We start from the raw sequence: 22,479 nt of genomic DNA on the forward strand, positions 1-22,479 counted from the left end.
ATCGCGGGTAAATCAGTTCTGTCGTAATGGCGGTGATTGATTGTGGTTACTATGGTTTTTTTTCTATGGAACTTACCTAATTCTGGATATAGAAACATTCGGGGAATTGCTTCACAGCGGCGAACATGATTACCTATTGACTACCTCGCAATGAATAATCGAATAAAAACACTGAAATTGAAACGAGGAACGAGAACGGAGAGAAAAACGAAAATGTGCTTCTTTACAGCATTGTTGACTTCGAAAGACTAAAACATTCACCGCCGTACTACTCTGGTCGCCGTGACCTCTGTAATTTTATCGATACGACGACCGAATTTGTTTCCCGTCCGTGTGTCGTTGCCATAAATTTAATTAATAATTGACACAATAAATTTTGATTACAACATGAGCAACCACCTCGCAAACAATGTGTTCAATGAGATATAACAGCGTTATTTTGAGTACGGTTGTGCTTTGAATTTTGTCTGCATTCGATGTTCAAATGTTACGAAAACTATGACAAAAGACAATCGTAAACGACTGGTAACGACATGTAACGACTGGAGTAACAAATATGGTAGAGTTAATAGTTCGAATAAAATTTTTATTAAACTCAATAAATGCGTATATACAGGGAATGTACAGTCAATTATTTTACACAGCCTAGGCTTTAGACGTTATTTGCATTGAAGTACGTCGTTGTACTCGTAGGAATACCGTACAAAGTTCTCTCCGAAATTTGGTAATCCGAAATTACCTCCGTAGCGATATTCAAACTCTGAAAATCAAAGAAAGGTGTAGATTACTTTAGAAAAATCTAGATTTCTCATTTTCTCAAGCTGGTCTTTATTCTTATTCAATTATTTATTTATTATTATTTTAGCTACAAAACACATGAGAGAAAATAAATAATTTAAGTTTTTCCAATGAAATATTAATAGTTGCGTTCAATTAATAAATAATAATTTATGTAATAAAAATTGCGGAAGATCAATTGTCGTGTAAAAACAGTACTCGCATCCACTTGATAATCGACTTACGTATTTTTTGTGCATGGAAAGACAGAAAGTGCAAACTTGTGGTCTTTGCGAGTCTGCCCAATGATCTGTCCCATACATACTGTTCCCGATACGTGAACAGGGTTGATCTATGGGGCCTGCAACGAGGATGGCACCCAAATGGCTGATGTAACTGCTGGCTAATCTCAAAGTCTCTATTTTTGACAATTTTCTATCCACCGGTTCCGTCGGTATTAAAGTTCTCAAGGTGCTGAAAGCCGTGTTCACACTGCACAGTGAAGATTGGAATTCTTGAGTCTTGTAGCTGTTTGCATTCCTTACCCTCCAAAATGATAGTCACAAATTTTCCACTATTGGTATGCAAAGTTTCGTTCATATGCTACTCAAATATTCCTGAACAATTCCATGGAAATTGGAATTGAAGAATTGAGACTTGAGATGAAAGAAGAATTGTACTTTTAATAGATTTACTTGATGTTCAATTTGTATAAATAATTGTAGCTTTCAAAGTATTGAATTGAATCATTGTAGCCATCCAAGTAGCTAATTCTTGAATTATTTTGAGCAGCATATAAAAAGCCAATTTACTTTTTACTTATCCTCCTCTTAATAAATGCTCATTGTGAACATATACATGAGATTTGCTGTAGATGCTTACTTTCTGTATTGTAAATATACTCTTAAGATGGTTAATAGACTCACAGACATTTATGAGTTTAATCTACAAATATATACATTGTTACATCTTTAACTGTATTTATATAAGTAAGTCTAATACCAGCAGAAGAGTGAATTTTCTACATAACTAAGAAAACACATACCTTTAGGACAAATATAAACACATGCTTCGTACAATGTTTCTATTACAATTTTATTATAACAATAAGTCAACAATTAAGTCTACACCCAAAATATCCAAAAGAATACAAGAATTACAAACGAAGAAATAAATATACCAGTACGAACGTGTATTACTATACGTGGTTCGTGCCATCGTTCGAAAAAAAAGTTTTTAATGTTTCTAACAACAAACAAAAATTATTTTCACCTATGAGTCCGATCCCTTTCACGTGCATTCGCTTGATAACGTTGTTTCATCGATTCTTCTTTCCTTCGTGCAGCCATGCTGCATCGCACAGTTATCAGTTAATCGTTATACAACTTTGTTAACTTGAAAGAACGATCCGACTACACCGGCAGCTCATTTATGAATGACTAAGCTCCGACGGCTTCTGTCGCTTCCTCCAGGATTCCCTCTTCACCGACGTGTCACTCTTAACCCCGCCCCCCGTTACTCGAATAACACATGTGAACTGCACGTGCATCCGACCAGGGGCGAACGAAGCACTTGCATGATGCTTCACTAGTAAAAACACAACACGTTAATGACAGTTCATAAAAATCGTACAGGGGAAAAAATACACATAATATAAGTACATATAACAAATTAAAAATAAAGAGACGACACTGTAACGCCAACAATATAATTATAGTAAAAGCTTGGAACACCGGGTAATCAATAGGTTCAAAGTTCATTGCAGTAGAAATGTTCTGAAAATCATAACATGCGGTTCTTTAAGATCAAATAAAAGTACTTCGGATCGATATAAATGTTAGAACTTGCAGTCTAAGACTTCTATCACTATTACCTTTTTATAATTAAAATGTCACAGATAATGTGAAATATTCTGCTGTCTTAAATACAAAATTTTAGTGCTGTTGTCGTTTGACAAGCGGTTCTGAATAGTACGGTCAACGTGACACTTGTACTTCCTGCACACTCACACTAGTACATGTGGATGTGATGACTCCCACGTAAAGTGGTTGGAAGCTGGGTTTCACATTACGGTCAATAAAAACAAGCCGACAACCGACAGGAAGAGCGAGGAAAACAAATTCCATGTGTAAAACTAATTAGGACAGTTCCATACAGCTTTCAGCCGACTCATCACTGTCTCCTCTACAAATTCATTTAACGTTAGAACTTGGATACAAACTATGATAAGATGACACCAAAAGATAGTCTTTTATAAGACAGGCATTTATTTCTGTCCAGGGAATCCAGTGAAAGGCAAACTGGTAAAAGGAAATTATACAATAATTTGATTTTCTGATTACATATAATTTCATTTTGGTGCGTTTTCCTCCTCAGGTAGAGTAGATTGAAAGTAGTCTGCTTGTGTAATATATTACAGCCTTGTAAGTGCAAGCAGACAAATAATACATTGATCGCTGATTTTCCACGACGTAAAACATATTTTGCCATTACTAATCATTTCAGACGCTACCTATGGAGATGTAAAACAAATAGAGAAAGAAAAGATACCATATAAAACTGGACGTTTCTATGAAATATTTACTTAGTTAAATAACTAGATTACATTGAATTAATTGTATAGCAGAAAATTTACATGTTCGAATGGTCATCAGAATAAAGGATTACTTTGTTTTATTGAAAAACGTTACGCATCAATTTCCAACGCCTGCACCGTACAGGATTATTTCCGTGAAATCTGCGGAGCGCACTACCATGGATGATTATGCGTTCACACACACCGTTTTTCTATAAACTTTTAAACTTTGGTCACTTTGTTACAAAGTTTTAGTACTAATCAGCCGCTCGATCGAACTAGTATCAAACGCTCATGGTTTTCAAGGTAAAATCTTAAAGGATACATATAGAAAATATACAAATTGTCCGACACAGAAATTACAATAATATTAAAACTTAAGTTATATTCTTATATATACTAGAACACGGAAGGTCTATGAACTGTTCATGATCGTTACGAAAACACGAACAGTTCTAAATATGTTCGGAAATTACTCTACAAATTATAAAATTATTTATTTATTTATTTCGAAGACACGATTCATGTTCGTCGGATATTCATGTATAACGAAAGAGGGGAGCAATCTATTATTTTCTTGTGAGCACGGAAAGACTAAATCAGGCGGTGAACCATTTTCCTTTGAACACTTTGGCATTATCACCGCTATAAATCAAAATCAAACGGAACGAATCTCTTTTCAGTAATATGGTGGACTCGTAATGCAATTATGTATAGTATGTATATACCTAGAGATTTCAAACAAATTTACATGTCAAGCGGTTCTCTATGGTGCTAGACTTAATCTAGCACTATTTCCGATAATCCTTTTTATTTTGTTTTGTTATCGTGTCATATTTACACTAAAATGTTACATGACGTAACAATCCTTACGTTTTTTTCACATCTTGTGTTTTACTTGTATAGCTCTAAGAGACCGTAAAAATAATTTCTGATCCTAAAACGTAAGGTCTTTGACTTACATCCTTGCACCTTTTTTATTTAAATCACGGCGGTTGAACACCGCGAGACGGTGATATTCTCGTTGATTGCAAATCTAACGAGACAATTTCCGTTCCTAATCATGAGGGATAATCATTAGAATATATAAATACAATTACACTTAAGGGCGTGATCCACGTGCGGCTTCTTCCAGTGCGCGAACTTTAAGCTCGCGATCGCGCTGTTGTCTAAAAAACACCCTTTGTTAGTCCGTTTCACTGGTCGTCTAATCAAGCATACAGTATATGCAAGCTTTGATAATGATTTCAAAGGACGAACCTTAGATATTCCTCGTGATGAGCTACGAGCGACGCATGAGGCGGAAATCGATCGCGTTCCATCATGAGGTGACGTTGAAATTGTTCGTGATGCGCTGCTATGTCCGCATACGGTCTTCCGAGAAGTTCAGCGGGATGAAGCGCCAGTCCTGGGTCACGTGGCATTAAGCCTGGTCGAGGATAGTTCGCACCAGCTGCTGCTATACACACAGAAAGTATTAGCAAACCATCATTCTAATCGTACGTATCCTTATACGATATATCAAGCTTTGAAGTTTTTATGGGTAAACAGACATGCATGACAGCGCGTGAGACTCGTTCAAATGACATTTACTTGTAGTGACAATCGTTCCCTTTTTTTTTGTCTAGCGATGATAGATGATACCGTGGTGATGATGACGATGATGGTATATTACAAACAAAACGATACAATGACTAAAATATTATGAATGGTATGTGGCTGTTACATTGGTAAATTAGGCGGGTGTTTGTGATTGTGCAGTTTCAAAAAAAAGGATTCTGGTGCAAAACGGACGCCATATCACTTCCATCCACGCACGTAACCACGCATACAATTCTCGCAACACTCGCGCACTTGCACGTTACTTGAACGCAATCGAATCATCATTTATCGCTCGTACCTTCACCCTAAAAAGCTTGATGATCGAAAAGCTCGGTGCCAAGTTATAATGGCGTAGCGAGAGAAGCGACAGAAAAATGCAAAAAAAAGTTTGCCGCAGAGAAAAATTTGTCTTGATATATATATATATATATATTTTTTTTTTTTTGATTCTTCGTCTTTAAAAGTAAGTTCTTACGATAATTAGGAGGATGCTCTCCGTTTAGTTAAAATTCTGACTGATGTTAAACTGATTGAATGAAAAGCACGCTTTTAGTACGCTTACACGCAATCGACCGATTTACCGATCACAGCCTACCAAAGAGGATCAAAGGAGCAACAACACTTTAAGACTTTCACAGATTACACGGACAAACTGTACATCGATAGAAAAATAGTTCAAGTGAAAAGGCTGTATACTCTTTCTAATCTTTCTTCGATTAAACATGTCTCGTTGTTCCATGTTAGTTTTATAATGAGCTAACACTTTTGTTTACGTTGACATTAACAATTGCGATCACTGGGATTATTATTCTGCATTTAAACTGGAACAAGAATAAAGAATCCAGGGAGAACTTGTCATGACCTTCAGGTACCATCGTGAGATACGTATACTTGGTGGCAGAAATATAGCGAGGTAGAAACAATAAACAGCAATGGCGATAGCGTAACCTGATTGTTGGTAGTCAAGATCCCAAAGACGAGTTTTGGGATCAAGGGTCTGGACATACCGAGCGAGAAATACATTTAGATGCTGGTAGTCTTAATACAAAATTTTCGAGGTCAACGCATACCTATTATAAATAAAGTTACATCTTTGTGATTAAATAGAGAAAGAACAAACTAATTTCTTAATAGAATTCTTAAGTCGTTACAATATTGTCCCTACAAATTACAGTAAAAGTAAGTAGTTTAGCGTTAACGGTATCGCTTTCAATTCCACTACATTCCTTCCAGCAAGTATCTCCGAGGACATAGCAATTATCTGGCTGATATACTACGGAAACGATTTTTATCGGCTGTAAGTAGAGACGGTCGGTGAAAGGGGCGATCATCGTGCAGGAGCGTACTTAGACATCCTGATTTGTAGGACCTACCAGGCAGGGGGAATCCAGCTGCAGCCGCAGCCGCTTCCTGCTGTTGCTGAGCCTGTTGCTGGGCCTGCTGCTGTCCCGGATGTAAGTGCAAGTGCGTATGCGCATGCGTATGCGCGTGAGTGTGAGCATGATACTCGGGCGAAATGCCAGCCATCTGCAACCGGACCATCGGGTCAGCAGCTAGAGCCAGTCGCTCGTCCAGCTGGCCGTGGTGATGAGCCGCCACGGGATGGCCAGCCCCTGCACCCGCTGGCCCCCCGCCGGCTGCAGTCGGTATCCCTAAACCCGACAGCGCCTCGATCAAACATACTGTCCTAGTCGTACTCTTAACGCTAGCCAACTATATCTTTCTCCTGACAACGAATTTTTCTGTTTTGTGCGGCACACTTCTGTCAGACGTCCGACGTTTCCGACTGGTAGCTGCGTATTTAACTACCTGAACGTTTCGAAAGCGACATGCGTAACGATACACAACAACCAGTCATACAGGGCCGGCTTCACGCACCCGGCCTGATAAGCGTCGCGAGATGAGCGCTTAAAGTCGGCACGCAGAACCGATTCTATACAGTAATTCCCGCTTTCAAGTGACAAACTGAGGACCGCAGGTTCACTTGAAAGCGGGGTAGCTGGCGATTGATTTTCTCTCGAGAAATGATAATATTTATACTTTTCAGTATATCTTTATGGATGTCTCATCGATGGATAGGCAAGGTACTCTTGATGAAATGGACTCCAATTACGATCTTATTCGATGGCGCGAGTGTTCGAGAAAAATGGTAATCAGAATGAGATCGTGTTGGAATATTTTTTCATCTAAAAGATTGCACATGTCCATTGGTAATACCATCGTGTAGATATATTGATAAATATGACAAATTTCTGTTTTCATATATACAGATCGTCCCAGTTTAATCTTTGAATGCATATATTTTGAAAACTGCTTTGATTTTCTAACAGGTTGTTGACTGAATTTATTTGTGAATTTTGTTAACTCTTTGCTATGTAAATCGCGAACAAATTCTGGGACCCAATGAAACTATTGAAAATAAAAGAAAAGCTTTGCACGCAAATATACACGTTATTGTACGACTTTGGTCAATTTGTAAATACAAAAGGGTTTCAAAGAATATTAACAATTATTTTAACGAGCTATTATTACGCTCTATGAATTCATAGTAAAAAATACACCTCGTTTCAGTAACTCTGAAATAACTCTGACATCCAATATAATTTCCGAAATATATGCATTTACAAATTACAATAGGACGCCCTGTATATCACTCATTTGCTGCAACAATGACATAATCTGACATAAATTTTCATTTATCGATATTCCTATACCAATAACTCATAAACGGCAACTTTACGATTGTACAGCAAATGAATGATGTGTTTGTATAGACTAATCACTCTCGTCTAGGACTGCCGGTCACGCGAGTCAACGATTCGCTCGCGCTGAATAAACATAGACAATGTCGAGGATGATTCCATTACTCGAATCCGTTGTGAAAATTGTCACTCGAAAGCGAGAATTACTGTAGTATGTTAGAGAGCGGAGAGGCGACGAAAGGGTATCCGCATAGAGGAATCGATGTACTCGTAGCCGGCCCTGTAGTTACTGTAGCAGCAGCCAACATCCGGAAACGCTCACTATCTCGCTTTATCTCTATCGCCGTAGATCCTAAATTTCGATTCTGTCATATCGAATCAGAATCGTTGCTAATTTTTGTTCATTCCACTATGCGAGAAGAAAGATATGCATATTCAGGGGAACAGTAAAAGTTACCTAGTCTCTCTAAACGTTCCCTTTCCAGTTGGCTAGGACCAGGCGGTGCACCGTAGAGGCCGAACTGATGCAAAGCTTGAGGAGGTCCTGACGGTCCAGGCGCGAGTCCCGCCGCTGCGTAGCGACGATGTATCTCCAACCAATGCGGATCCACCGGTGCTGGCATCGGTCTAGGCGTTCCTTTCAGGAGCTCTTCTTTTAATCGATCGTTCAAATCTCTTTCTCGCAATTCTCTGATCTCGCGTTCCCTTTTTTCGCGCTCCAGGTGCTCCAGTTCCAAGCGTTCTCGCGTGGGACTGTACATGTAATGTAACATTGGATCTGGTGGCGCCGGATGCCTGGCAGGTGAGAACGCAGCGTGAGGACGCGCGTATTCCGACAACTGTCTCAACGCGGGAGTATCTGCGTACGACCCAGGCCTCGCCGCGTACCTGTCATAAGGCGAAACGACTGGCTCGAGAGGTCCTCGACTTGGAGGTTTACAAACTTCCGGTTGCTTTTCAGGAGTCGTCATTTTTCTAGCTTGCTGTGCCGCGGCTCTGTCGCGTTCTTCTCTTTCCCTTTCCGCTTGTTTTCTAGACCTCTCCTCGCGTTTTCTAGCCAACTTTGAATCTGGTACAGGTTTGAACATTAAGTCCGTTCTGGTGCAAGAATTATTCTCTCCTCGATTCCAGTGACGCAAGAAAATAGCTGACTGCGACCTGTGACATTCCGAGTCTTCGATTCTTGGTTCAGGAGACGGGCCTCGGGGACTCGGCGGTTCCTCTTGATCCTGCTCCACGAGATCAGGCTCTAATTTCGGCTCTGGAGCGACAGGTTGTTGGGGTTGCTGCTGTCTATGGTGATGATGAGCCGAACTGCTGGATGTCAGACACGTTGCAGAAACTAGCGACGGTTTCCGTTGAGTATTGTGTGAACTGTGTGACGAAGAGTGGCTATGGGAACTGTGAGACGAGATAGTCAACAACTTATCGTGGTGCAACGTTGTGGCTTGATGCATACTGGAAGAATGGTGATGCGTAGCGATAAGATTTTCACCCTCCTCTCTAGTTGTCACGCTGGAACTGGTACTCGAGTGATGTGCCGTCATCATGGTCGTGCTTTCTTGACTCCTCTGTGGCGACGGCGGTGGAATTGCGTGAGGTACTGGACCGTAAGGATATGGCGGGAAGGAGGGATATCCTCCAACTGGAGCGTATCCTGGATAAGCGTGAGGATGATACGGATGCATCGCGGTGAACAAAGAATGATGCATCAGTGGATGATGTGGGTGGAACGGATGAGCCATGTGTGGACTCGGTTGCTGGGCTGGATGCATCACAGGCTGGGGAATAGATGTGGGTGGCGGCGGAAGAGTCGGTGTCGGTGATGCGACTACAGACTGCATCTGTGGAACAGGTTGGTTACTGGACATGGAGTGTTTACTTGGGGTGGGCGGTTTACTGGAACTGTCTGGGTCCTTTTTAATATTCTCTAAGCTTGGGCCTGGGAAACCAGTCTGGAAACCAGGAACTTTGACTTCCTTCAAGCTCTGGAGTGGATCTGGTTCCGGGGGAATAATCTCCTGTTTGATCTTCAAGTTCTGTGGCTCCATTGGCGGCGTTCCAGCCAAATTGTACATGGAAGATGGTTTCTCCATAGACATAATTCCACTTGGTTGAATCGGCTGGAATAAATTACTTGGCTCGTTTCTCTCGGGCTCGTTATTGTCTGGTCGCTCCGGGATTCTCTCAGGTATTCTATCAGGTATCCTACCATCTCGCATTCGCTCCGGAGGAAGTCTGTCGTCAGAGATACGCTCCGACATTCTATTCTCAGAAGACATTACAGTTAAACCAAGAGGTTGCGGCGAACTCGACATCTGAGGCATTTGCGTCATATTCGTCGGTATACTTTGCGAAATATTGAGGTTCAACGGTGGTCCCGGTATACTTTGGGGAAGATTTTGCGCGTTCGACATATTTTCAGCATGAGTTCGAAGATTCTGCGTTGGTCCCATGTTTTGCGCGTTTGACATATTCTGAGGCATATTCGGTGGCATTTGCATGCTCTGCGATAAGTTCTGCGGTACATTTTGAACAGGAGGAACATTAGATGTATATTGCATATTAAGTGGCAGTCCTTGTTGCGTTGGAGACATTATTTGCGAGTTCTGTATATTCTGTGGACCAGTCGATGCGCAAATACCGCTACTTTGAATCGATTGAGACAGATTACGCGGCATATTTTGACTCATGTCGTTCATGTTCAATGGCTGCGATGTAGTCAGATTCAGTTGCTGGTCAGGCTCTTTCATATCTTCGTTAGACGGAGACATGGCTGGTTCTATCGGTAATGGTTCCAACTTCAAGGGTTGATTCGTAGCTAAAGGTACATCGTCTATTTGATCCTTGGTTTCTACCGGTTCTTCTAACAAAGGTTTCTTGTCCAAGGTATGAATTACAGGAACGGATATCGGTAAAGTCTGTATAGGTGTCGGTACAGGAGTAGAGACTGGCGTTGGTTCAGAAGGTTCCTCCGGTGTAGTTACAGCCGGACTCACGGGCTCCTCTGTTGGTACTGTAACCGGAGTGGGTTGATTTTCGTTTGTATCACCTTCCCCTTCTCTTTCAGGCTCATCCATGAGAGAATTGCTATCGGTTGTGAGCGACTCTGAAGGACTCTCAGGACGTTCACCGCGTTTCCGTTTCTGAGACTCCTTATCCTCGTCCACCTCGTCCGTTTGAGGTCGTTTCTGACCTTTCTTCGGGGTTTCTGGTTTGCTTGAGGATTTCTTTTTGCTTTTGTCTGGCGTTTGTTGCTGTTGCTGTTGTTTCTCTTGATCGGGAGTATCAGTTCCACCTGTACGTCGAGGTCTTGCGGGTCTAGGCGTTTCCTTGGCCTTATTTCGTGTACGCATTCTCCCTGGGCTATCTGGTGATTCCGCAGGCACAGGGCGGAACAGATACGGAGGAGCAGGCGGCAATTCTCCGGTTTTCTTCAAATGTATTCTGCATTCCGTACAAAGCAATAATCTGTCTTTGCCGGCTACCTGATAATCCTTCGAGTTAGTCGAGAAGCAGTGTTGGCACGAATGCGTCGCTCCGTTAGTATTTGTATCTCTAGAATCGCTATCTTCCTCCGAATTATCGTCCTCTGTCACAGAACTAATTTCCCCGCCAGGATTATTGCTCGCAGGTGTTCCAACAGGTACCGTTTCAGGCTCAGAAATGGGCTCCTTCTGACTGACGCTAGCTGGCGGGGTGTCTTTGGGAGGAGTTGGGACTTCCTCTTTGGGAGTGCCCGCTCTCGAATTACGCGTGTTACGAATTCTTCTAAGCGAACCCTGTCGCCGTCGTCGATGAGGTCTATTATTATTTGCACCAGGCGTTTTCTTCCATAAATAATAGAATTCGACCAATTCCGGCTAAAAATATAAAATAAAAAAATATCTACAATAATTCCTACTATCCCGAGCCTACCTTATTCGTAAATTGTTTTCGTTTACCGTGTCTTTATGAGGTAAAAGATCCTTTCTGATCCTCGAAAAGTTTTTCCCAAATTGGCGAAGTCCTTTGACGAAGCGTTTCTACGAGACAGAGCGACGGCCGATTAATTGTGTGCCTGGCACCTTTCCTTTTAAATAACGTGATCCGCACGTGTAATTATGAAAACGCGACTATTTAATTAAACAGTTTCCTGTTTAGTTGTGCGAACTTACAGTTTCCTCCTCGGACCACTTTTTATCGATGCCTTTAGGTACGGGACATTTAACGAGAGCCTGCAGCGCTCTTCCTGGATCATAGCCAGAGTCGTGCAAGATGTCCAGAGCATTGATAGTCGTGTCGTCTCGGGAAGCAGCCACACAACCGTCATCCGGGGATCCTCCATCACACATGCCAGCAAATGCAGCCATAGATCGAGCTGCTCTTAAGTACATCAGAAGATCCCCGTCCAATGCCATAGCTGGAATCCATCTTAGCTCCTCTCGTTCTTTAGAAAACTCTGGATCAGGAAGCAGCTCTCCAGGAGGTATACCCGGCCGATACTCAGGCAAACGGGCCTGACAAGAAACCAATTCCTGTACCCAAAATTCGGGATTGTGCGTGGTTAGCACCAATGCCAAAGCGAGTTAGTTGTACGCACCTATACTCCGGCTTGCTTTTCGAAATCTACACGAGCCAGTATAACTTTTAATTCCATTCTGTTCCTTTTGTTACATTACTGGTACGAGAAGTAGCGTGAGTACTTTATGTTTGTGTACAAACTAATGATCATAAATATAAGCATGAAAAAACGAGAATTGAAACAATGGTATGATTATTATACACATGTTACGGCTTTACATTTAATAACATTAGTTATGTTCACGTTTATGATACAAGCTATATAAGTTAATATAGCGGACAAAAGCACATTCACGAAATTCTTTTAGTGAACAGAAAAAACACGAATGGTGTAAATGAGAGTGAGCGAAAGAAGAAAAAACACGATATTTCACAAACAACAAATTACTTGGTATTTACAAGATGGAAACAGAAGATATTTATGGAAAAGACGACAAGATAAACGTACAAACGCTTTTCCATAAATTTTATGGTTTCAATATTTCAGTCGCAACATATTATACTCATAGATGGTTCAAGTAACCAATGGGTTATTGCATAAACAGAATTATTTCTGTCCGTGATAAATATGTTTTTGCAATTTCACCGTGACTGAATACCACTATAAATATAAAAATAACCTTATACTACATAATATCAACTTACATATTATTATAAAATGTTTCATCATAATAACTAGCATCATATTCAGGGTCTTTCAGTAGTAATAAATCGAGGGATGGCACTTAAGCATTGGGATTATACTGTTGAGCAAATAAGAATCGTGATCATTATGACTTAAAGAATAACTATCATTGTTATTTGAACCATCGACATACAACCAAACTGTGTAAGGAATAGGTATTTGATTCTCACTATTTAAATCTAATTTCTCTTTCAGCGTGTACAAATACAAACAGATATTAAGGTTGTAATTGGACAATGAAAACATATTCTATGAATGTGAACTTCAAGCACTAACGAAACACTGGTATCTCAATTGTTCTAAATTGTAACTAAGCACACGCCATGCATGTTTTCAATAATTCTTTAAAATAATATAATAACTACGATCGATAACATTACAAAATAATGATATATTCTTGGAACATGTTACCCAAATACATCCTTATTTCCATTTTCTTTGAAGAGCATATAAATTGATTGAATTTAATGCCATCGACATTTTAAATAAAAATATCAACAGTATTTATGAATTATTAATCAAAACCAATGGATGAGTAATAATAGTCTCAAAATAAGAATGTCAATCTGCCGAATAAATATTTCTATGTCCTTATTTGATAATAGTACTTATAGATTGCTACCAATGTCCATTAAAAATTTACAAACAACGCAGTTCCAAATCTCTTTGTTATATACAAAGTTGTTTCAAACTACAGACGCTTCAATAACTTTTGAACAATGTACACATACCTAACAATTTGAAATAATACAAAAATCATATTACTTTACTGTCCTAATTCCAATTACTTTCACAGAAAGATTGAAGTATATGAATTAAGAGCAATTACCACTGAAAATATTAAGTAATATGACAGAGTAATGTCACAATTATCTGGTGCTTTGATAATCATATCTCTGTTCTTAATCTATACACTCAAAATACATGTCTTAGGAGAACAAGCCTTGAGTTAGGTACATTGTGCAATATAGCTAAGTAGCAAAAAGGTTTTCAAGGTATATGGCAAACCTGGTGCGAAGGGCCAACCCGAATCTCGCCCTGGGTGCCGGCAGACATCTCCCCCTCCTCCGAAGCTCCACCGTCTTTCTCCAGCGTTTCGAGTGGCTTCTATCTTGGACTTTCAGTAAATTCCTATCATCCACCCCCTGAACTGTATAGTCATTCTATCAGTATATTTGTAACAATTTTGTAGAAAGAAGTACTGCTAACATGCTTCTTTTTTTCAATGACCCTTTTTTCAATAATGATGTCAGTTATTATGACATTACTTCTTAGATTATGGAGTTACATACATAGAATGATAGTTAATATCAAGATACACAATGGTAAATAGTTTCTAGGAATGCAAATAAACACTTGTAATTTTTTCATTATTTTTGAACCATCATCTTTACATTTTTTTTTCTATGTATATTTATGATTCAATTGGATCGATGAAATGTAACTATTAGATGTGTCTTATGAAAATATTACTAAGATACAATGTATATACTTTAAAAACTACAGATACAAAAAACTATATCGAAACATTTTTTCCTTTAAATATAAAAATATAGAGACATTATTTCGATTGTAACTATAATTCGCATTAATAGTGTGTCAATGAATAATAATTATCAGATGAATATGTAAATAAATCCTAAAAAATCAGCTACACCTGATTTGCATAATTATTCCAAAAAAAAAAAAAAGGAACAATTCTCTGACCTTGCAGAATGATAAGGTTCATAAGGGAAACTGAATGTTCGTGTAATAACCCATTAAAACGCACTCGCAAATACATATTTCTACTTTCTTGAAGTGGTCTTGAGTCACGGTGAAAGCGGTAAACGGCATAAATGAGCTTTATTTAATTGAAACGCTTTTATCGTCGTTTGTAACGCAATCGAAGCGTGCCAAGAAGTGATGGACATCATAAAAAAATTTTGATTGACTCATCAATGTGCAATGTGAAGATACAGAAAAAAAAACCAGCTATTTACACAATTTCGTCATGTACGCAGGAAAACGCGAATGAAATGTGTGCGTGGACGGAATTACGAACGAGAAGCAAGTTATTAAACTATTTCGACGTGTTACGGTCGATTCGTTAGAATTTTTCGTCGCACCGCGCCTCGCCTTGGCAGAATTCCGGGCAGCCGTTAAAATAAAGTGGAAAGCTATAAAATTTCAAGGCAAACTCACCCGTGATAAATGTTTCAACGACGTGCTCGCATTGTTCCTCCCAACGCGGCTTGCGTCCACGTATACGCGTTACACACGAACCCGATTATACCGATAAATGAGAGATAGAAACTTAATGATTCACTACAAATTAACTATCGAATATTACAGAATATATCTTTCACAAATCAGTAGCCACAACACCCAAACGCAGCCATCTTGTACTGCGTTTTGTTTCGTTTTTCTTTTGTGGGGGTGCGTTCCAATTCCATGCATTCCCTCGTTTCTTTAACGTCGATGGATTTTTAGTGGCAATTTCAATTTTAAACATTGAGATTTTTCTTAAGTTTCACTCTATTGTTCGATCTCTTCAAAGTTTACTGTATAATAAAGCGTACAAATTTACACTGATTTCGCTTTTGCAAAATTATATAGTAATTTTGTTCTGTGGTACTCTCCGTAAGAAAATGTTTAAATTTTTATATTTTGTTGGAAACTTTTACATGAGAATTACTAATTTACATATTTAACAATCAAATTTCTCGGAGAAAATCTAATTTTATGTAATCTTATTCTATTTATTCATCAAAGGAATAAATAAATTGATATATAAAATTGAGATTTAGAACTGAACCTGTTGTACTTGATAATATCAAACATATAATTGCCGGCATTGAATGCTAGTTATCTCTAGTTATTGCTTCTCTCTTTATCACGTATAACACATGTTGTCGGTGTTGGGTCGTGTACTTTCACATTTTACGCACTCTGTTCATAAAGTTCCGACAATTTTATTGAACGCAAAACATACCGTAGACATGGCGAAAAAAACTGCAATTTTGTTGATAGCTGATGGTTCTGAAGAAATGGAAGCTGTGATAACGGCAGACGTTTTACGTCGAGCTGGAGTACGTTTTGTAGGAGATATAACCTTAAATTATATCTAATATCAAACTTCAATATATTTACGCATTAATGATTTGCACTTAACACTAATTAAAATGATAGTTTATCTAATAAAAATAAATTATTTTTATTTTTGTATCAGTAGATATGACATTCTAATTTCTTAATCCCATTAAGAGAACTTCACATAATTTAGCTATTGTAAATTATTGTTAGATTGATGTCACTTTAGCTGGTCTTACTGATGCTCCATGCATAAAATGCAGTCGTGACGTTAAAATTTGTGCTGATACAAGTCTTAAAGATGCAGTTAACCAAAAATATGATGTTGTAATATTGCCTGGTGGTCTCGGCGGTTCTAAAGCTTTTGCATCAGTAAGTAGAATTAAAGCTTTTGATAAGAAACATATACAAACATATTTTTTTATATTGTGTAGTCAGCTGAGGTAGGAAAACTGCTACAACAACAAGAAAAAGAGGACAGAGTTATTGCTGCTATCTGTGCAGCACCAACTGCACTAAAAGCACATGGTATCGCTAAAGGAAAACAACTCACATCCTATCCTTCAATGAAAGATCAATTAACCGATGAATACAAATATTTGGAAGATAAAGTTGTGACTGATGGTATGAACTAAGTTATTAAATTCTGAATGCCTCTAAAGATATGATACTGTATTTTATATTTTAGGTAATCTTATAACTAGCAGAGGTCCAGCAACTGCATTTGCGTTTGGTTTGGCTATTGTAGAAAAGTTGCTTGATAAGGATACTGCAAACAATGTGGCAAAAGGAATGTTATACACTGAATAAAAATAAAAAAGGTTATATAGATGTGTGTTATGTATAAGAAATTGTATAATTGTATTTATATTATGCATTCGGGTTTAATAAATTGATATTATACTTTGAGAACGACTTTTCCTATCCACTTCTTCTACGTTTCATTTGTAAAGATGTAATATGTATGTACTTAACATTTTCAACTTTCGATTACATCAATTTGAAATCCCCCCTCACCATTCAATCACTTCCAATATGGCCGGCTTCTATTGCCAAGCTTTGTAGATTTTAAATATCACCTATTATTATGCTATCAGTGTTTAATATATTTAACAGTTCACAAGTTTCGATACAAAATATGCATTTATTTATTACATAATTTCGCGAGTATTTGATTTAGTATTTAAGAAGAAACAAATACTCGAGAACACATCCTTACAGTTTGTAAACATTTGGTTATCTAGAAAATGTTTGAAAGTGATGATTGGGATCTCGATCAGGTAAATTCGAAATAAATATCTGTTATTAAACATTTGTATCAATATCAGCCTGTTTTGCAATCATTATATAAAATGCCATTTAGATTGAATCGCATTCATTCAACAAGAAAATGCTAAGCACGTGTCGCGTCTGACAAAAGGCAGCGCAGAAATGATTCTCGTATCAATTTTTAATACGAATTTTCAGGATTTTCCGAATGACGTGGATGATAAATCAACCCAACTTTATTCTGCAACGGACAATAATGAAAGCGAACCGAAAAGACGTAAGATAGACATTTTTAGTGATCCCATTTCTTCAATTGACAATGATGTGTGTGATGTCAAGAATGTAAAAAAATGTGACGAGGATAAAGTATCGAGAAAGAATTTAATTCTTAGTATGTTTAACAAGAATTTGCCAGACAACAATATTTCTCAAGGTCTGTTAAGTAATTCAAAAAAGTCCACTGAAAATAATTCATTAAAATCACACTCTGAATATATACAGAGCAGTGAAAATAGTCAATTACCTAGGAAAAATTTAGTGCTTGGAATACTTAATAAAAAAAATGTACAGGATAAAGTTGCCAAAAATAATATAAAGAATTTAGAATCACCTAAGACTGTACCAAAAATTAAAAGCAATAGTAACATTAATCTACAACAACAAGGATCTACATTTCTAAATAATAATATAAAATGTCAAACCCCAAAAGAGAACATTAAAAAAAACAACTGTTTAAATAATGACAACAGTAAACAGATATCATCTGAGCTATCTAGAAAACAGTTATTGTGTAACATATTGAAACAACGATCTGTAGATAATGCAGAATCTAAAAATAAGGCTGCAATTAAACCTCCACAAGTACAGACGAATAAAAAGATGACAATAGTCAGAAGGTTTCCTGGTCCAGCTGGTTTACTACCCGATGATATAGATGCCAGTGTTTCTGCTATTTCATACTTAAATAGTTTGGAAGAAAATGAAGCTGTAGTGGAAACAAACGACACTGATCTACCTGAATATTGTTCTCAAAACACAAAAGATCTCTTCACAGAAGGTGCTTGGCAGTTGATGTTAAATGATTTGCCAGATGGGTTTTTAAAAGGATATGAAATTGCTACTATTAAACAAATGGCAAATGCAAATGGTTACAGTAGCACAAAAATTGAATTTTTGGCAGGAATAGTAGAGCGCATAGATCATAATCATGAAAATCCTCCTATTGTATTAAAAGACTTTACAGGTACCATTCAAGGAATTGTACATAGAGACATACCACTTAAATATCCTGGTTTATTAGAATCAAATGTTGTCATATTGCTATGTGATGTAGGCTTATTAAAAATTTCTGGTTCCCTTATCTCGAATAAATATCAAATTTTAATTGCACCTTCAAGTTTGTTAGCTATTTACTCTAACAAGGGTAAAATAGAGCGGACACATTATATGGAATCAGTTTTAGAAGATGTTACAAATGGTAAAGTAGAAGATGAAGATGAGATAGATCAAATTCTTACAAGAGCTCTAGAAGAAGAATCATTAAAAATAGAGCATACTAACAACATTAAGGGAACAATGAATTCTACAAAAAGTACACAAGATATTAATACAAAAAGTTTCAGTTGTAGTACAGATGTAAACAAAACATTTGGGAATATGAAAAAATCAATGAATTTTGATTCCATAAATGATATTTCCTTTTCAGTTTCTTCCAAAAAAATTACAGATACTCAGAAAAAGGATTTTACTAATCTAGAGTCTAAAATTGTTAAGCATATAAACGAAGAAAAGAGGCAATTAATATCAAATAAAAAGGAAACCGTGCAAAATGATGTTCAACAAAAATCTGAAACTTTATTACAATCTTTAAAAAAATATTCTCCAAATGCAAATGCAAGTAAAAAGTTTTCCCATAATTCAAAAATATTGCAAATGGATGTTGATCATCCAGTGTCTGTAAATACCTGTACAGAAAATGTTGAAACAAAAATGTTGAATGATAGGGTTCCTGAAAAAATGGATGTTGAAGAATGTGATGTAAATATCTCACAAGAAACAGAAGCTGTGATCAAACGGTTACATACTCCTTGCTATGACGAAGCTGAAAATATTCAATATAATACTGTGAAAAAGAATAAAATTTCAGTTAGATCGCGACTAATGCAGTTTAAAAATACAAATACGTTAACCCAATCACAGAACGCTGATTCTAAGTCTCTACCAAATTTAAAGAATGACAACGAATTACTTCAAGAAAATAAACTGGCAAAAATTCCAAAATCTTCATCCAATGTAACACTTTATAATAGTACTGAAAATGATTCTGATGATGAAATATTGTCTCAATTAGATATGGACGTTATTTTTAGTAATTATAGTAAATAAAATTAGTTATTCTTGATACGATTTTGTGGAAAATTGTTGTATCCATTAAAAATCGAGAATGTATAAAAGTAGTAGATCATATTTTAAAATCATGAGATTGTGAAAGATTAAATTTATAGTTCTTGCATCACGAAAGTTGAACACTATTTTAAGAACAGTAAGATGTCTGTAAATATTCCTGATTGAAAGTTTGAATAAAAAAATACATATATATTTTGCATAAAACCCAAGTGCTTTGAATTCATACCAATAATACTCCAACAAGTATAATCTAAAAATGAACAGATATGCTGTAAGTATTGATAATTAAACTTAGCATTATTTGATGGTTACTCTTAACAGTTTTGCTTTTGACGAGAACTACCTTATTCAAATTATATGTATATTACGAACAGATGGGACATTACAATTCCATATAAAATTTCTAAATATCATCATAATAATACTGGCTAAATTTGCATAGTACAGATGAATCAGCCAGCAATAAGGCCGAGATAATTTAATTGTTAGTGTACCAATGCAATTGAAGGTTTTTTAAAGCATTTCTTCGCATAGGAGTACCGTAATATAGAACGCAAACGATAGTATCTACGTACAATATTTTTTCTTTCCCAGTATCAAGTGCCACTGAAATCTTCATCGATTAAGATCGAAAAATAACCGATGATATAATCTAACGACGTGACCCTACGATCAAAAAGATTTCAAACAGCTGAAACATTGCTTGATAAGTTAGTTTATTTTTATTCGGCGATTGCTTTGAAATTATATTAATTCCGTGTCAAGAGGAACAATATACGAAATCTGGAAATATCGTAAGAGATTAAATATTTCAAGGACAGACGAAGACACAGACTGGTATCAGCAATGATCTCAATTTTCCTAACATTAGCCTGGATATCAGCCCTCATCGATCACGAGCGTAGGATCAATGATCTCAAATTCATAGATGAGATCTCCGTGACGTGGTTTGTGTGTACGCCAATGCGGATCTATTGGATCAACCTTGATGTACCCTGATTATCCGATGGTACATCTAGGCGCACGATCGTGCGATTATGAAGTGCAATTTACTCACATTAGTTACGTGAGACAGACATCTATACGTTACAATAAAATCGCACGATATACGAGAATGCGTATGACAATAGGTAAATGAAAACTGGCGGTGATTCGTGACAATCACTCGGGCTGAAAACTTGTTTCACATATAACGTACGATACAATAATATTTCTTTACGATAAAGAAAATAACAAACATTAATTATTTCACGATTGATCTTATCTAGCGTACTTTGAACTCTAGTGAAAAATTACATTGTCGTGATTAATGACTCGTCGTTTCTTTTTTAAGAAACTACTTCTAAACGCCCTCTACATATATTCATGAAATCTTTCGATCTACACATTATGGGTACTTTAGTAGATTTCATATGATAAGTTATCCGATCATCTAAATTGCCAGAGGAGTCACAAAAGAAAATTACATTCCATCATACAATTGCATAATATTACACACAGCGTTAGAGGAATTTGAAATTATAATAACATTAACATGCGTTTAATCGACTTGGGATTTTTCGTAACTTTATTTTCCAATAACGAGACTATTAGAAGCATAGACTAGATTCTTTAAATTTTGATTTCCTTCGTCTTTCGATAAAACGTATTATTAAACAAATAATATTTGTACGAAATTTAGTATATGCTTTCTTCAAAAGGCGTCATTCAGTCGAAGAGACAACATAACCGTCTTTGTTTGGCGCAATGCATTAAATAAATTGTCTTGTTGTTTTGTCCAAACATGAATTGCGCCATACGCAAACTTGAAATGCCAGTTGATAAGTCGGGGCCGGTTAAGGCAGAAACAAGTCAACAAATCTCACAAAGGTGAGCAATGTAAACAACATGAACATATATATATACGCGTAAATGAAAGTATTCTTTTTGTTTTAGAGAGAGGTAAAAGATTATAGTGTTGCAACATACCCTCGACTGAATTCGATTTTAATTCGGTCGCATTTAATTTTATAGCAGACGTTGGAAATGTTTTGAAATTCGCGTAGTAAATGAACATGTATCATTTTATTAATATACAGCAATAAATAGGTATTTATAATTTCATCGTAAATTTTTGAAGTCGTACGACTACATCTAATCGATTTTATGGGTTATGGCTCTCGAAATTAACATTGACAATCGGTACATCTGCTTCGAACGACAGTGGGACATGTTAGACTGTGTGTCTCGAGATAAGAGATCATGTTGAGAATTCTTTGTTGGCTAATGATGAGCGAAGCACATGACATCGTTATCGGACACTTCCATGATACTTGTTGCTCATCGTTTTATCGCAAATATCGTTACTCGACTAATACCTTAGATCCTGCATTTTTTTTCTACTTTATTACACTCGTTTATGCAACGAACACAATTATTCAATTTGCTTATCAATGGGTAGAAATACCAGTTCAATGTTTATTCGTAAATAAGGGTTTAAGAAGGTTGATATTTTGGTTGTAAACAAAGAATTGGATACGCAATGACAAATTGAAACGGACTGGCTTCTTCTCGTCTAGACTGCGTTTACATAAATCTTTTGAACGACTACTCGCGTTAAAATACTCGCGTTAAAATACTCGCGTTAAAATACTCGCTCGTCGACTGACCACGAAAATGTTTGTCTTTCTTAATTCTAGAACGATAAACACTGTCGATATTTCGTCTGCTTCGCAATAAAGAAGGTTATGGAGACACGTAATGCACAAAACAATTTGAAATACTTCATGGTTATTGTTCCAAGCATTATACTGATAATCCCTTCTCGATACTAGTTCGTCGTAAACATC

General features: G+C 37.1%; 4 protein-coding genes across 16 annotated transcripts; 2 read left to right on the forward strand and 2 right to left on the reverse strand.

Annotated features, from left to right (window-relative positions):
* Positions 1-565: 565 nt before the first annotated feature.
* Positions 566-4,444, reverse strand: LOC128892151 (transcription factor 15-like). Of its 2 annotated transcripts, none has more exons than XM_054152317.1 (3): positions 2,050-4,444; positions 1,023-1,269; positions 566-760 (listed from the first exon to the last, which is right to left on the reverse strand). In XM_054152317.1, the coding sequence occupies exons 1-3, from the start codon at positions 2,124-2,126 to the stop codon at positions 653-655; spliced, it is 432 nt and encodes a 143-aa protein (XP_054008292.1). In that variant the 5' UTR covers positions 2,127-4,444; the 3' UTR covers positions 566-652. The 2 variants fall into 2 exon arrangements, with proteins under 2 accessions (XP_054008292.1, XP_054008291.1); XM_054152316.1 differs by having other exon boundaries at positions 1,023-1,323; positions 2,050-2,191.
* On the reverse strand, positions 1,852-15,690 carry LOC128892144 (arginine-glutamic acid dipeptide repeats protein). 12 transcript variants are annotated; one of them, XR_008461017.1, is made up of 9 exons: positions 15,089-15,683; positions 13,913-14,054; positions 11,814-12,173; positions 11,601-11,681; positions 8,114-11,519; positions 6,328-6,606; positions 4,613-4,811; positions 2,651-4,533; positions 1,852-2,364 (listed from the first exon to the last, which is right to left on the reverse strand). XR_008461017.1 is itself a non-coding variant. In XM_054152291.1 (9 exons), exons 2-8 carry the CDS (start codon positions 13,958-13,960, stop codon positions 4,455-4,457), a joined length of 4,452 nt encoding a protein of 1,483 aa, XP_054008266.1. In that variant the 5' UTR covers positions 13,961-14,054; positions 15,089-15,683; the 3' UTR covers positions 1,852-2,364; positions 4,453-4,454. The 12 variants fall into 12 exon arrangements, 11 of the variants coding, with proteins under 11 accessions (XP_054008266.1, XP_054008270.1, XP_054008265.1 ...); XM_054152291.1 differs by having other exon boundaries at positions 4,453-4,533; XM_054152295.1 differs by having other exon boundaries at positions 4,453-4,521; positions 15,089-15,566.
* Positions 15,691-15,701: 11 nt separating this feature from the next.
* Positions 15,702-16,888, forward strand: LOC128892150 (protein dj-1beta-like). Its single transcript, XM_054152315.1, has 4 exons — positions 15,702-15,975; positions 16,190-16,348; positions 16,411-16,600; positions 16,665-16,888. Exons 1-4 carry the CDS (start codon positions 15,793-15,795, stop codon positions 16,784-16,786), a joined length of 654 nt encoding a protein of 217 aa, XP_054008290.1. The 5' UTR covers positions 15,702-15,792; the 3' UTR covers positions 16,787-16,888.
* A 117-nt stretch (positions 16,889-17,005) lies between these two features.
* Positions 17,006-21,032, forward strand: LOC128892147 (uncharacterized). The gene is made up of 2 exons (XM_054152304.1): positions 17,006-17,256; positions 17,444-21,032. The coding sequence occupies exons 1-2, from the start codon at positions 17,224-17,226 to the stop codon at positions 19,628-19,630; spliced, it is 2,220 nt and encodes a 739-aa protein (XP_054008279.1). The 5' UTR covers positions 17,006-17,223; the 3' UTR covers positions 19,631-21,032.
* Positions 21,033-22,479: the final 1,447 nt, after the last annotated feature.

This window comes from Hylaeus anthracinus, unplaced genomic scaffold (assembly GCF_026225885.1).
Source record: "Hylaeus anthracinus isolate JK02 unplaced genomic scaffold, UHH_iyHylAnth1.0_haploid 12002, whole genome shotgun sequence".
In the NCBI taxonomy this organism is placed as follows: domain Eukaryota; kingdom Metazoa; phylum Arthropoda; class Insecta; order Hymenoptera; family Colletidae; genus Hylaeus; species Hylaeus anthracinus.